This window comes from Pleuronectes platessa, chromosome 8 (assembly GCF_947347685.1).
Source record: "Pleuronectes platessa chromosome 8, fPlePla1.1, whole genome shotgun sequence".
Classification (NCBI taxonomy): Eukaryota; Metazoa; Chordata; class Actinopteri; order Pleuronectiformes; family Pleuronectidae; genus Pleuronectes; species Pleuronectes platessa.
The window spans coordinates 15,139,499-15,155,078 of NC_070633.1; the positions used below are offsets into that span (position 1 = coordinate 15,139,499).

At 41.1% G+C, this 15,580-nt stretch overlaps 2 protein-coding genes across 2 annotated transcripts; one reads left to right on the forward strand and one right to left on the reverse strand.

Moving 5' to 3' along the window:
- Window positions 1-556: 556 nt before the first annotated feature.
- Window positions 557-3,472, forward strand: LOC128446420 (uncharacterized). Its single transcript, XM_053429452.1, has 5 exons — window positions 557-784; window positions 983-1,007; window positions 1,493-1,539; window positions 1,881-1,994; window positions 2,426-3,472. Exons 2-5 carry the CDS (start codon window positions 1,002-1,004, stop codon window positions 3,372-3,374), a joined length of 1,116 nt encoding a protein of 371 aa, XP_053285427.1. The 5' UTR covers window positions 557-784; window positions 983-1,001; the 3' UTR covers window positions 3,375-3,472.
- reep2 (receptor accessory protein 2) lies at window positions 3,126-15,162 on the reverse strand. Its single transcript, XM_053429453.1, has 8 exons — window positions 15,007-15,162; window positions 12,467-12,539; window positions 11,087-11,163; window positions 10,755-10,875; window positions 10,114-10,227; window positions 8,323-8,503; window positions 5,998-6,164; window positions 3,126-5,611 (listed from the first exon to the last, which is right to left on the reverse strand). Exons 1-8 carry the CDS (start codon window positions 15,036-15,038, stop codon window positions 5,537-5,539), a joined length of 840 nt encoding a protein of 279 aa, XP_053285428.1. The 5' UTR covers window positions 15,039-15,162; the 3' UTR covers window positions 3,126-5,536.
- Window positions 15,163-15,580: the final 418 nt, after the last annotated feature.

The window sequence follows — 15,580 nt, forward strand, 5'->3', positions numbered from 1 at the left end:
TGTAAGCAAACTAAATTATTTTTATACTTCACACTGTCCTTTCTGTGTGATGGCTGGAACTGCTGAATTACAGTGAGGCATCTGATGGTAGTGATACAACAAAACAAAAAAAACTATTATTTTTAGTGTCATGCATCTAGACGTCGATGATGATGAGGAGGAGACATGATTTCTTGTTAAGAAATACTTGAGTATAGGTTTTATTCATAACAAAATATTTAATCTGTTGCCTCATCTGCGCCACATTATCATAATTATCAGGACTTTAAAAACTATCGTAAGAAACTGAAGAAAGAACCACACAGACTTGAAGGAAACTGCCTCTTGGTTATAGTTGCCTGATATTAAACCTTTTACAGGTTCTCAAAAAACAATGAGATGGCTCAAGATTTTGGATCCAGGAGTGAAACACATTCTGCTTGCTTTCATTTAATCACTCACTTCCACACAATGGTGGCCGCACCCTAAACTTGACAAACAGCATTCTATTCTGTTCTCACAATGGAGCTTGGCTTAGAAAGATGATTGGCCAGCGGATGGATATATAAGGCTCTGAAATCTCACAAAAATTTAAACATTCAAAAATTCGACAAAAACAGTCAGATATTTTCCACATTTTCCGTGCAGGGGTAGGCAATTCTTGGTCTCTACAGAAAACGTTTAGAAAAACTAAGACGAAAAAGACGAAAACAAAACCTTTTTTTTGCCGTTTTTTTTCACACCTGTCTTTTGGGAAACCAGATTTGCCTGCCCCTGCACTGGGGAATAAGGCCTCATCCGTGAGGTAAGTCACAACCGTTTCAAACTAATTGTTTAATATATGGTGTTTTGTATGTAGCCATTCATTCATATGTGATGTGTGTATGTATACCTATAAAGTCCTGGTAATATAGGCATCAAACCAACTTAAACAATGAATATGTTTTTATTTGATTTATTCAGCTAAATTTTTTTATTTTCTACTCATATTTTTCTTCCCCAGCGGGCTCCAACGTCGGACCATGGAGGTAATTGGTAACCGTAGCCTTTATTGCTCTGCCCCCAGATCCAGTCCAAACCCAGCTCAGGCACAAGGCTAACTCTAACCTAAACTGAACTTTGAATGTTTGTAAAATATAACACAAAAACCTATACCTACTTTTTTTTACTGTGCTTCTAGTTCAAAGTATTTGATATGAAAATGAACAGAGCCACATCAGTTTTTCACAGGCTGAAAAATATTTTTTATTTTATTTTTATATAATAAGTATTTGAAATAGACAGCTTGTTTGTAAAGCCCGGTGTTTTTTTTATATACATTTGTATACTTTGTATATAGTCCACATCCTAATGCAATGGAATAAAGGAAGGCACTGTTACACATGAAGTAATCTATCACTATTGCCCACATGCAAGCCTAGTCACGGAACAATGCTGAATATACAACACTTTAGGTTACTCCTAAGAACATACATTTAGATGACTAAGACTTTTTCCCCCCCTCACTACGCAGGACCCAATTTTCACCATCTCGTTGAAGCCACTTCTATTTCCCGAAAGGTACATGAGTGAACGTCTGCTGCTCCCATGAAAATAAGGAAATGTGAAAAAAAAGTGGTTTTAAGCAAATCTAACTTCTATCTTGTCATCTAGAATAATGTATTAACTGGTGATAATAATGATATACTATTTTTAACATACTTCATCTAACACAATTTGGTTATACTTGATGGCTTTGTATAATATTTTTCAAAACTAAAATAAGATTAATACATCCTTGTTTTTTCTTCCACTGACTTGGATAAATCTTCATTCAGGTATAAGAAAACATGTACTGTGAAATATGTCCACTAACATTAATACAACACCACACGTTAATATTTGATGGTATTTCTTTTTAGCTTCACCAATAGCTTCCGCGGACGACCTTTAAGCCTCCACTTTGTCTTTAACATCCGAAAAGATTCAGACGACCAGGAATTGATACTAACCGTTGTGAGACGTGGACAGACAAGGTAATGACCTTTATACAAGCAGTGTCTTATAAACTTATTTGTAAAGATACATTGAATTGACACAGCATTCATTTTACAACCAGTCACCAGTTAACTAGAAACAGGTCAACAATCCAGTGTGATTCATATCAACAGCCGTGCCATTCATATTTAATTTTGCATTCATAGTGCATTCATATTTCATTTTAGTTATGCATTGAATGTATACTGGGTGACAATGGATGGATAATTAAATAATATAATTATTGAAATGGGAAGGTATAGAGAAAAAGAAGATCAGCTGGAAGGACCTGTAGCAAATGGAAGCAATCTTAATTAGTGTGGTAGAAGATACAAGGGACATTCTCCATCTTATATGTTCTAAATTGATGTTTAACACATGATTTTTACCTGTGGATCTATTCAGCCCAACTTTTTTTTTCATTTTTCAGTGAAGGACACCGTCAAGACGATGCTGAAAGAACAACCCTCATTTATAAATTTAAATCGAATTGTAAGGTATTTCGAAAAATGCAAAGTCAACATATGATTGGTAGTTTTTTCCCTGAAAGACATGAAAAAAAAGAATTCGAGGTTCCCAAACCAGAGTATAGTGAAAAAGATAGTCCTGATTTAAATTGTCACACAGAAGAAAAGATCATACAACTAATCACTGATTATCTGTTAAACTATTTTTGTAACGAAAAGCCTAAAGGAATTATCGTTTTATATTCAACAAACAGCCCATGTATAAAAAGGAAAAACTATACAAAAGTTTCTTGTATGTTCCAGCTTTTAGTTAAAGCCAAGGAATGGAATAATATATTTGGAATACATACAAAGTTTTATTTCACAAAATATTGGGGACCTATTAAAACAGATTGTTCTGAAGTTATTCGAAGTATTCCTGATCGATTCGCCGAACTAAACAGTAAATTTCATATCAAGCTGAGCCTTGCAGAACAAAAGGAATTGTATATAACAGATTTGTTTTCCATGGTTCCAGATAAAAAAGATAGGAACACCGTAAAAATGGAATATAATAGCATAATTAAGGAGCTTAGAGATATGGTTAATGAAAAAAAATCATTGAACTTTAATCAACATTTGGATGAGGTAAAGAAAGTGATTGTAAAGAACACATGCAACCCAAAATTGATAGATAAGTTTTTGGATAATTGGCAGAAGGAGTTAAAGAAGCAGGAAAAGGAAAGTATTGCTGAAAAATTTACACAATTACTGAACTCTATAATAGTAAAATCATTTATACAAAATATAGACCTTATTTTAGGGGAGAGTAGTCCTATAAAGTTTAAGCTCATCCCGAAGACTGTTTTTAGAGTTCTTCATAAGATGAAAGACATATATATAAGAGTGAGATCTTGCTTGCGTATTTTTTAAATTTGTTCTTTTTAAATTTGTAATAAATTCCCCATCAATTGTTTTTTCCTGGATCTTTGTTGTCTACTCTTATCTTTAATAAAACCAATTCAATTGAGGCTTAGTGCACTTTTGTTGCTGATCATCCCCAAACTGTGACACTCTCAGCTCTAAGAGCCATTTCGCTGTGTGTGGACAGAAACAGGATAAATGCTGTGTTAATACACAAAGAACAGAATCCACCTGTGAACGAAAAAAAGATAGGTGTGAGCCTCGAGAGAATAAACTATACACCAGGCAATAGCACAAAGATTTATTTCCTTTATTAGTAGTTTCAGTACTGATACATGACCTTGTTAAACCATTGTCCCAGCACACATACCATTACCCTTGTTGACATGGAGCTTTCAGAATTGGCACAAACAATATATGAACATCCCTGTATACAATACTGATTTAAAATAGAAAATAATCAACAATAAATATCCAAATGTGGCACCGGATAAAAATGTGAAGCGGTATCTTGATAAGACATGGTTTGCTTTTGATTCAGTGTAAACATTAAACTAAGAACTTATGGCCTTAAAATACGTTATGACCAGACTGAGTAGAGCAGGAAGTGAACACAAACCTCAGTTTAGACTCAGTCTGGAGATCATCTACTTTGTGATGGAGAAGAGTTCATGTGCTTTCATGTGAAAAGAAAAGTGAACTTCTTTATTAAAAACACAAAAGAAATCACACAATCACGTCCAACACCAGATGTTTACGAGTTTTCTCTGGTCTCAGAACCTACGATTTGTTAAGACTAAGAATTTTAAACAAGAGCCCACAAATTATGAAGAAATTAAATGGATGTCAGCCGGCATAGGGCAAGCAAGCTCTAACTCTATATACAGTTACGTTTCCTATTTACACTGTGTTTACATCTTGTTAAGTAACTTAGCCAACAGTTGAGTTGGAGTTTGTCTCCCCCTATTGGTTCTTACTAGTGTCACACTGCAGACAGCAGTAACAAGTGCAGAAGTGGTGGTGTCATGCTATTTAAATCTCCCATTCCAGAGCACTCAGAAGAAAGAGCTCATAACAGAACTAAGGTCCACGGTGTTTAGAAACTCACACAGCCTGGGAAGGCCCCCCCCCCTCCCCCACACACAGACATCTGAAACAGCATGGGAAGAAGAAAATTATTCTCAGGCTCTCTTTTGGTTGAATTATCTCCATAATGCTTTGCTTTATCCTGCTTTTATAATGAGGTAAAGTGTGACCATACAAACAATATTAGAGACGCCAAGGAAAGCAGATTTGTTACCTCGCAACAGTGACAACTCGTCCGTGACCACTGTGTTTAATTGGGAGAGAGCGCCATCTTCACTCAGTTAAAGCATCACCACAAGAAGCCCATATATATGCACAGCAGATTATATCCATTGCCAATATTACCTGACCCACAGAACTGGATGAAACAGAAGTATAACAAATAAATGATCATGAGTAAATCACTCCCCAAGAGGGGGGATGTCTAGATGAAGGATAACTAAGCCAACACTAAAAAAACTACTCCCATGACCAGCACTGAACATGACATCGAAGTCATCGGCAGTGAGGAAGAAAGTTGACACCTGAATGAGACGTGAACATAACAGGGCTCACTCAGGGGTTAACTGACCTTTAAACGCTAACACAAGCGGTTGGGTCTAAGGTCAAAAAGGCTCAAATAATATTTTAAAAAGGTTTTAAAAGAGAGAGCACAAAGGCAGGTTTGATCATAAATAATCCTGTATAACTGTTTCATGACAGGACATGGTAGTTGCTGATCGGTAGCTACTATGACCTAAACTGGAGTCAAAAGTGTGAATGATGAGGTCTCACACAGTATTATTCAGGATATTGGTAAATTCAGGGTCTTAAAATCAAACCTAGTTAAAAGATGACTGTTAAATCTGAGTGAGATAGAAAAAATGCAGCAACCAAGTAAAAGTAAAAGAACATTCCCAGATAAAGGTGGCCTCATATGGATAAAAACTAAATCTGTCTTTTGCTCTAAAAACCAGCAAGAGCAATTCAATTTTGGTGATTGATATCATACATACACATGGTGGGTATGTGTTTGTGCTGAGATGAAACAGAAGAGCCTCCTGCAGGCTGTGGGTGGAGAGTGTAGGCCACTGGATGCGAAGGCCTCATGGTGGGGCAGCCTCTGCATTACTGGTCGTGGTCTTTTTCTTTGTGGGCTTCTTCACCGTCTTACTTTGAGTCTTGCAGAGGGAGGGAAACGACAGGAGGGAGAAGAAGGTAAAGACTCATTAATCCGACGACAGGAGCAAATGAAGAGAAACAACAGTGATCTAGTAAAGTCGAGAAAAGAGGTGTAGTGATGATTTAACAAGAGGTGTTTGATAGGTTTTACAATATGATTGATATGTTTTTGGGTGAACTGCCAATAAATTTGACAGTTTCATTTTCTTCTCAGGATGAAAATAAAAACTTTCCCTCCAGCACCATCATTTGGTCAAAATTTCAGTTTGTTGTATCCAATAGATCTGAGCATGATGATCAGCAAGCTAGCATTGCCAGTCGTCTTAACTGTAAATGATCTATTGAGATGCATGTCCTTCTCTTTGTGTGTGATCATTGGCTCTACCTCTGTCTTAGCAGCAGCAGGTTTCTTCGTTGACTTGACACTGGTCACTCGTTTCGGGGCTTTTTCTCCAGCATCTTCATCAGAGTGCTCAGTCCTTGTGTCTGATTGGTCAGAGCTGTGTTGGGATGACGTGTCATCAGCAAGAGATGCGGTTGCCAAAGAGCGGGCTGCAGGGGGGGAAAAGAAAAAAAAAGGTGGTTGCTCAGTTAGAGGTCATGGATCAGACAGGTGAAAAGACAAATGACTGAAACCAAAGCCAGTGCTGCGGTTGGAAAGTCCAAATAATCAGTCATCAGGTCAAGGAAGAGTGGTGGAAAAAGATGGGATGGAGAAGTAATAGGGAATTAGGAAAGGAGAACAAAGGTGCAAAGAAAATCCGACTCCACATTGAATCTGCGTCTTTTACTTTTTAATAAAGAATTGTATTTATAAAAGAAAATACAAAGACTGTATGGTACTGTGTTCTCTGACAGTTAAAGTAAAGTTTCCTTTACACAGATAGAATGAGACTGAGAGATTAGGTTTTCAATTTATATGGAGGGAACGTTTAACCTTCAGTTACTAACAGGAAGAAAGAACAACATTTATATTATTGAAAATGAAAATAACACAAACAGCACTGATGTTGAAATAATACAATAATGTGAGGAATACATGTAAAGTGAACCTTATATAAGTGGAGAAATGTATTTTGTTTGTGTGCTCTAAAATCAGGTATTGAAATTACCTTTAAATTTGTATTTAGTTATTATGATGACATTGTGAACTATCAGTTCAGTATTCTCAGACGTCTCAGACAAATGTGAGGATTTGCATCAGTTCTGGATCATGTCACGACGATTTAATAGCGGTTCTGTTTGTTTTTTTTATACTGAGCCTGGGTCTCTTCAGGTGCAGCTACAAGGTAGCGTTGCTTTGAATGTTGCTGCCACAAAGACTTGTAGGACGCATTTTGTCCTCTCCTTTCATAAAGGATGGTCCGGTGTTTCCTAGGCTAAAGGAGACAAGTTGGTTTGCATTGATGCTCCTTTTCTAAATAACGTCATTTTCATTTAGGAACCTTCTCAATCGAAACAGACTTTTTGAGCACACCCCAGATGATTCACCAGATGCACAACAGGGTCCAAACGTAACTCTGTCACCAGCCTTCACCTGCATTTTATTGCCACTGGACCAATAGGATTGTTGTAGTTTTTTTAAACAGTATTTAAATCAACAATGCATCAACCTCTAAAGAAGATTTATCAAAGACAGCTGACGCAGTGCGGTCCCAGCCTCTCACACCATCAAGTGGCCAAACTTCAAAATACACTTTTTGATTCCACAAGTGTTACTGTCCGCTGCCCAACTACCATTACAGCACCTAATGCTACATGAGAAGCAGAGAGCCCCTCCTTTTCAAAAAGATCTCTGGTGACACAGCAACATCTACAATAAAGACTCTTGCAGCAAGATTGTCAGTCGTTCATTTATCTCTTACAAATTATTCTGCAACATCCATCGTCAAATCAAAGTGAAGGTTTTTTTATTATTCAAGCTGTTCTGTTTGTACCTCCAGCGAGGGAGAGGCGTGTTTCATCTGCTTTTGTTTGTTTGGTAGCAGGACTACACAAAAACCACACAACCGATTTCCATTCAATCTTGTGGAGGGGTTTGACATGACACAAGGAAGAACCAATCCCATTTCGGGGGGTTTTCTCTGTCTTTGAAATTTGGTTGATTTTGAAGAGAATTTGTGGATCTTGATTATAAAAAAATCTGTCATGTTTAGGAGACTGATATTTATGAGTATGTGCAATTTGTTGCAGATCCATATTAAAATCAGGATCTGGTGATTTTAAATGTGGTTTCTTACGGGATCTGTTGGGCCTTGGCAGAGGTAAGCACTTCACCGAGGGCTATTCCAGTTTTGCGCCATTTTTCTGTCCGCCTGTTTTTTGAACTTGCACATGGTTCCGTTGCTAGTATAAATTTTAAAAGCCCTCTTTTCATCCATTGTTTCACTGGGTCTGTATTCAGTTCACAGCTCCTCAGGCCCACACTGGCAGCCAGCAGCCAGTGAGACAGAGGGAGCTCCTTCCAAGCCTCTCCTCCCACTGGAATCACATGCTCTGGCCCCCTCCCTCTTCGTGTTGTTCCCCACATCTCCTGCCCTTCCCCCCCACCCACCATCACATGACTCCACTGGGCTCGACCTGCCCCAGTCTCACTCTGATGAGGGTTAAATAAAGTAAGGGTGACACTCCTGACTCCAATGAACAAACTGGACAAACTTTGTATATAATAATGCAGATGTGTGCAGATGTTCACATTTTGAGGCCTTACTCTGCCGTGTAGCACTGCTCTTGGCCCGGGGCAGCGTGCTGGCCCCTGAGCTCATCTCGTCCATGGTGTCCCGTCTCATGCGGGCATCTGATGTGTGCAGAGCCAGCTCGTCCTCAGCATTGATGAGAGTCAGGTCCTGCATGCTGAAACTCCGCAGCTTGTCTGACAGCACACCCTGCCCCTGAGCATCGCAGCAAAAACAAACGCAGGCAAGTTAGATCTGAAGCTATCATGTGTAGGTCCACTTAAATAAATTGTTTGCTTTCGTCTTTTACCGGTTTGTGTCTGTTGTCAAGCCACTGCAATTTTAGTAATTTTTTAGTACAGGACATCTTCGTCAATTTAATAATTTTGTAAATTTTATATATTCTAGTTTTTGGATTGTAATTTGAAGCATTTTACTTTTTTTGACGGGTATTTTTGGCTAACTCTTGACATCTTTTGGACAAACAGATTATTCAATCATTTGAAATTAATTAATCACATCAATAAATGAATTTATTGTTTGCTGCAGCACCAGTATTACCAATATAAAGTGTCAGAAATTAAACCATAGCTTTCATAAAGATTTCAACTGAATGTAACCGTACCCTTGGACTCAACGCAAACCATTTGATATCACAACTTTGATTGGTGAATTCCAACCATTTCCTGTTTGCACAAGCCCATCATAACAGCAATTTGGGTCACCTCCAGAAAAACTGTTTGTTTGGCTGGAGCAACAATTTGGTTTAGATATAAAGATAAATAAGGGAAAGAGAGTTAGAACGTAGAGCCATGGATTTTGGGGGCAAATGCTGATGTTTAGGAGTAAATGATCATTTACATATAAATACACATAGTACGTGTGAGGCTTGATATGTATTACAAGGTTGGTTTAACTTGTAACTTGTGAGTGCACCATTTATTCCGTTTTCATATTGGCATGTATAAACGATATGGATATGTAGGTAAGAGGCTCATATCGTCTGATATTTAATGACCAAAAAAATGCTGTGTACAAGGGATTTCAACAGATACATTCTGCACAGCAACCAATCCGTCTACAGAGGCTCCATAACTCACACACTAAACACGACCCAAACCTTAGATTTTGGCTCCAGTAATTGTGGAGGTTGTTTAGACATCGGCACTAAAATAATGTGCGAATAATCAGATTTATGTCAAATAGACAAATGAAAAATACAGCTGAGAGTTCAGACACACTACTTCTCACTTAAGATTAAGATGCATTTATTCGTCCCAAACACATGCACAGTCATGCAAAGCCACACTCATGCAGGTAGGGAAATTTAATCTCTGCTTTTGACCCATCTGGTGCAGGACACACAGAGCAGTGAGCGACCATGTACGGCGCTTGGGGAGCAGATGTTGGGGGAGTAAGGTGCCTTGCTCAGGGGCACTAGACAGGGTAGGGAGACTCTTGGATTTTTGGACAGATCAATCCAGGTTCGTCTTTTGTTGTCTCTCCGTGGAGTCGAACCAGAGACGAACCAGAGACCTTCTCTGCCCATAGTCCAAGTTTCTGCCACAACAAGTTTTTGCGCAACATTTATATACAACCACAGTTACAATGGAACACTAGAATTGAAACATCTTTATGTTGAGCAGCTTAAAAAAGCAGGTGGAAAAACAATGACCTCACTGATCAGTTGTATTTGAAACACATTTGAGCATCTGTCAAAACAGGTCTTAAGACACTATCTACATTGAAGAGCTTAAAGCAGGTGAAACCATTCATGTGAACATCAAACATTACTGAATTTATAGTCATTCAGTAAGCAGGCTCACCTTGGCGGCTGCAGTGACAGCGGCAGTAGCAGCCAGGTTGAGACCCCGTTTTCCAAACCTCATCATGGTATCGTAACTCTTGTCTTTGGCCTGTGCTATATACTCATCAATCTCCTATGGCCCAAGAGGACAGTGAATGAGGAAGAGAGAGCAATTAGTACAGACATGTAACCGTTAAATGACAAGAATATTTTTTTTACGGATTAATACTGTTGGTTTTAAATCTTTGGACTTCTGTAACATCTGAGCAGGTTTCCTCTGCAGCGGGTCTCACAGTTAATAGACTCTACACCAGACTGAACATGTTATAATTTCTGAATCAAAGACTTGGAACTATGGGTGTGTGTGTGTGTGTGTGTGTGTTAGAGGGCACAACAGCACTGCAGCTGGGTGATGAGTGAATCCTCATTTTCTCCTGTTTATGCTGCAGCTTGCACGATTAACACATCGGTTAAAAACATTGTCCAGGTATTTTTTGATGCCTCAGACATTCTTCCATTAAATAACATTTTCATCTGCGGTTAATAATCAGTTAACAAGCAGTTGGTTGTCAGGTTGTCAGATCAAACATTCTAAATGTGCATCCAGAGTGCATACCAGTTAAAATCTTAGAAAGGGATTTAAAAAGGTCATGTTCCCACCTTCTCTTTGTTGGACAGCGTTGGGTGGACAAATTTGCGATAGAGGACACTGGAGCCTTTGGTGTATGGAGACAGGAGCCAGATGACGAAGGCGATCTTTAGCTCAAAGTAAAATGGAAACCTTGGCGATGAAACAGAGTAATAAACGATCAGCAATGATACGAAAGAGTTTCATTATATTATGCATGAAAGTGAACAAAGGTACTTTAATTAGAGCCATTTGTACTAAAAATATCATGTCATAAACCCATCTATAGATGTTATATAAGCCATTTATTTATTACAAGCTAGTTGGACGCGAGGGTAATGATCATGAGCAGCTCCCCACTCACCATGATAAGAGCAGGTCTGTGGCTGTCTCTGCTGTGGTGAACAACGCAAATACTATCCAGTACATCATCCACTTCACCTGGAGACACAGACACACACACAAAACACACACAGATGGGTGAGAACATAACAAAATTAGCAAATAAAAACCCACAGCATCCAGTGCACACGTGCAGCGACATGTGGCGATAGACAGAAGCTACAGACAGACACAGAAACCCCAACATATGCTCCAGTCGTTTCAAATCACATCAGTGAGCATGGTTAATCTCTGGAGACCAAGGAAATGTAGGGCATCGACTAAATATGCAGTAACCTAGGCACCTAAGGGTAAATTAGCTTGAGATCTAATGGAAATGCAGAGCAATAATTAGCATATAGCTTAATCAAATGTTACAGAATTCAAGAGTGGACAGTAATGTCTGTTTAGAGGCATCATCAGGCCACAGGCACGCAGCCGTGTAAACACCCAATTCTGAATCACTTCAATCCTTAGAAACGGGCCAAACATGAGGAGAGGGGAATGAAAACATTGGTTCTAAAAATGGCGTCCTCCTCTCTCCCTGCGAGCCCCGTCCCTCCCTCGCTCACTCGTCTGCTTGAGCAGCAACTGAGAGGGGAGGTTGCCATAGTAACCGACCAGGAAGGGATAGTTCCCCAGCACAGACCTAGGCGGAGGCCCAGAAGGCTGCCATGTCCTCCCCCTCCTCCTCCTCCTCCCGTATCCCCTTTCTCTCATCCTTTGCAGTGATGAAGTAAACAGGGAGGACCCCAGTTCGGTCTCTCTCTTTTTCAGATTCACCATCTTCTCTCTAGCTGATGTTGTAAAACTCAAGCGTGGACTGTGTTGATTCATCAAATCTACCTAGAGACATTTTGAGAATTTGTGGACACAAATCAACACTCAGACTAAATGTGGGAGTGATCATTTGAACTCTAAATCATTTTGCATCAGGGGGATGGATAGCTTCAGGCAGTTCACATGTTTTGGGTGTTAGTCGCTGGCCAAGTGTGCGCTACATCATTGGTTTTAAAAGGTCAAAACGATGCAAGGTCAATTCAGGATAAATGAATTCAGTTTGACAGAGATATGCAGGAGTTATATCATTTTTTGTGTTTCAATCTGGTGCCATAGCATCCCCCTTTCCATGATTCGATTGGTGTGTCCCACATTAACTGCCCTGTCATGCTTATGACCTTGACAGTGATCGGAAAAAAACTGAAATTACTCCAGATAATGAATCTGTGTCCTCTGACAAAACCATGTCAAGTTTTTGTTGGACCTAACTAACTAAAAATAGCTGAGCAGCCCAGGACCAAATATCCCAGCGTCAAATAGAGCAGGCAGGGGTCAGAAAATGGTCTGCTTTGGTGATACTCACATATTCCTTGACGTTCTTCGTCTTGACAGCCTTGTATGAGGAGTATGCTGGGTAGAGCGTCCCAAAGGCGAGGCTGAAAAGAGAAGAGAGAGCCAGGCTCAGAGGAGAGAGATTCAGTTTGAGAACACAGCCTGTGGGTTTAAATGCCGACACCTCACAGAACATGTTCCTCCTTAAAAAAAAGCAGGTTAGCTATGTTTACTCATCGCTTATGTAAATACAAAACTCTTTCTGTACTGGGCTACTTGTAACAGTCGGTGTCTACAAAGCTTGATCTGAATGATGACGATCACAATAGAGAGGTGATGGGCAGTGCCTTGTCCAAACACACCGGCCTGATAATCACACACTCAGGAAGACAGCAGCAGGATAAAAGTGGAAAAATACACTAAAGTCTGCCGGGGGTGGGTCGACATCTGTTAGTCCTCGTGATCAGAGGGCCACTGCACACACAGAGAAGCTTCTCATGTGCATTTGGTCAGATCCTGTGCAACTGTGTTGATTTGTGCTGATGTGACAGAATGCCGAGTGAGGGGACGGCAGGGACAATACAGTTGAGAGAGTCACAAGTTGCCTGTATGCTACGGTGTAATCCAGTGATCCAGTGACTGAAACTAAGGGTTTAACATGTATCAAACAAAGTCTTGTGCTCCAGGCTGTTGGCACTGGGAGCATATTTACCGTTTTTCTCAGCATTTAAGTCGTGCCTCTGTCCCAGTATTCATCGGAGCTGCCTAGTCATGTGTGCAGCGCTTCTCGGCTTTGTACAGTAAGCTGAGGCTGAGGCCTCTAGGCCAGTGGACTCCCTCAGCAGACACCCTGGGCCTCTTTGTGTCCCCATCCACGGTTCACTTCTCTGGGTTTAACAGTTGCCTCTCCTCATACTTAGACTCAAGTAGCTGCATGTTTAAAGCAGGAAAAAAGAGCTGAAAAAACGACTGAGCATGTGTTAGATGTGCGGCGGCCATTATGATGCATATCCAGTCTCCCTATTGACGCATGACAACCAGAGGTGCAGTGAAGTGCAGGAGCCAGCTGGAAGCCACTAAAAGTAACAGTTTGCCGGGTTATCTTCTACCTATGTAATCTGGACTGGCAGAATATTCACAGGAATGAAAACAACTGTGAGAGTATTCCACCTGGGCCTTTTCAAAGCAATGATCACAGCCATGTATCATTATGAAACAGTTGAATCTGACAGCGTCTGTGTCAAACAGGTACACCAGCCTAAAAACTCAAGGCCAGGATTAAAGCAGCATCAGAGGTGATCAGGATGATGGCTTCAGTCGAGTCATCCACACTGCTGAGGATGTGAGGCTGTGCTCAGGTGGAAGCCGAGGCCTGACACTGCTGCTACTGCTCGTCACAGTGATACAAAAAAACAGATCGATCAAATGAGTGCGTAATACTTGTAAATAAATATATGCAAGTCATCCACATTCTTCTTATCATCTCATTTAAAAAGATATTCACCATCTTTTTGTATGAGGCCACCGAATCTTCAACTGCTCTCCCAGCCTGGAGCTTATGCTTTGAAACTCAAGCCTGGATTGTGTTGACTTTTATAGCATCAACATTAAACAGAGATAAAAGGTGGGAAATTGCAGTCACAAATCGAACCCATGACTAAATCTTGGAGTAAACATTTGAACTCTGAGCTATTTTGCAATCAGAAGGATTGATAGCACCAGGTAGTTAACACGTTTTGGATAATTTAAAGCCAAGTGCCGGCTAGATCATTGGTTCCCCACCTTTTCATGTAGTCAGTGGTTCAAACAGTGGAAAACGATTTCATCCAATTTCAACGATTTAGCGTAAGAATTGGAGTGATCAGGATGATGGCTTTAGTTGAGTCATCCACACTCCTGAGGATGTCAGGCTGTGCAGTGATCAGGTGGAAGCCGAGGCCTGACACTGCTGGTCTGAACACAAATAGGAATTCATGTTTGTACTTCTGGTGAGTGGATAATATATACAAGTCATCCACAGAACATGGGCCCAGACCCTAGACTGTATATAAAGAGACCCAGATCAGCCATGAGGCGGCTGGGTGGATGGATGGGTAGACATCCCTGACTGGGCTGCTGCCATCATGTTACCGGATGGTGGGATGCTCAGTCACCACAGCAGCCTCCCTCAGGCTGGGCTGTTTTTAAAGCCGTGGCACGCAGCCTGCAGGCCGTGTGGAGCGAGGCTTGCATATGAATGAAGCCGCTTTCACTTTAGTAAAAGCGGCCAGCCAACAACACGCTTCCCTGCCAGGTGGGCACAGTCGATGTAGCCAGCATATGTTAGCCGCCAGCAGCTAGCAAGCGGCGGGGAGCGGACTGCGCGGCATCGTGGTGACCGTTAAAAGACGCGGTGCTGCGGTCGGGACGGTTCGTGTGGTTCACGACTAACTGACACTCCAACCACCCGGGGGACAGAGAACGCAACCCGGGCGAGCGGGTCGTGGCGGTGCAGCGCTCAGTATCCAGGCAGCTGATGAACGGAGCCGTTAACAACACGGCAGCAGATGCAGCCCAGCCCCGCATACTCACACGACTATCCTCGAAATGATCCACGACACCATGATCGGGGACCGCCGGCCGTGCGCCTTCCGCTACGAGGTTATGTGTTCGTGGTTAGCTAGCGGGTGAGGTGCCCCCCATGCCCCTCCAGGACGCGGTCTGAGGTGACGTGAAGCCGGCTGTCTGTCCGCCGCTGCTCCGCGTGTCAGGTGGACTCACAGCTGCAGAGGATCTGCTGCAGTGTGTGGCTGTGAACACTTAAAGGGCCAGAGCACTCTGTGACGGGCCTCCGACACATCACCTCCGAGAGCAAAACAGCAGAAGACCTCAGGAGAAGAGTCAGCTTGAATCAAACTGCAGTGATGGTTTGGGCTTGTGCAGAGTGAAGCACTCATCCTACCTGGTTCATCTGCACTAACTATTTTATAATCAAGTGTTTTGCATCAAACTTGCTACTCAACAATCATTAGTGAGTCCTCCTCAAACAGTTGATTCTGTCACTTTCTGTTGTTTGTGTGCAGAGCTTTTTAGATTCAATCTCCCCGATGCTGAGTGAAGTTAGGTTACTTTGTGTTCATCCTCCCTGGTTTATCTGCACAAAGTG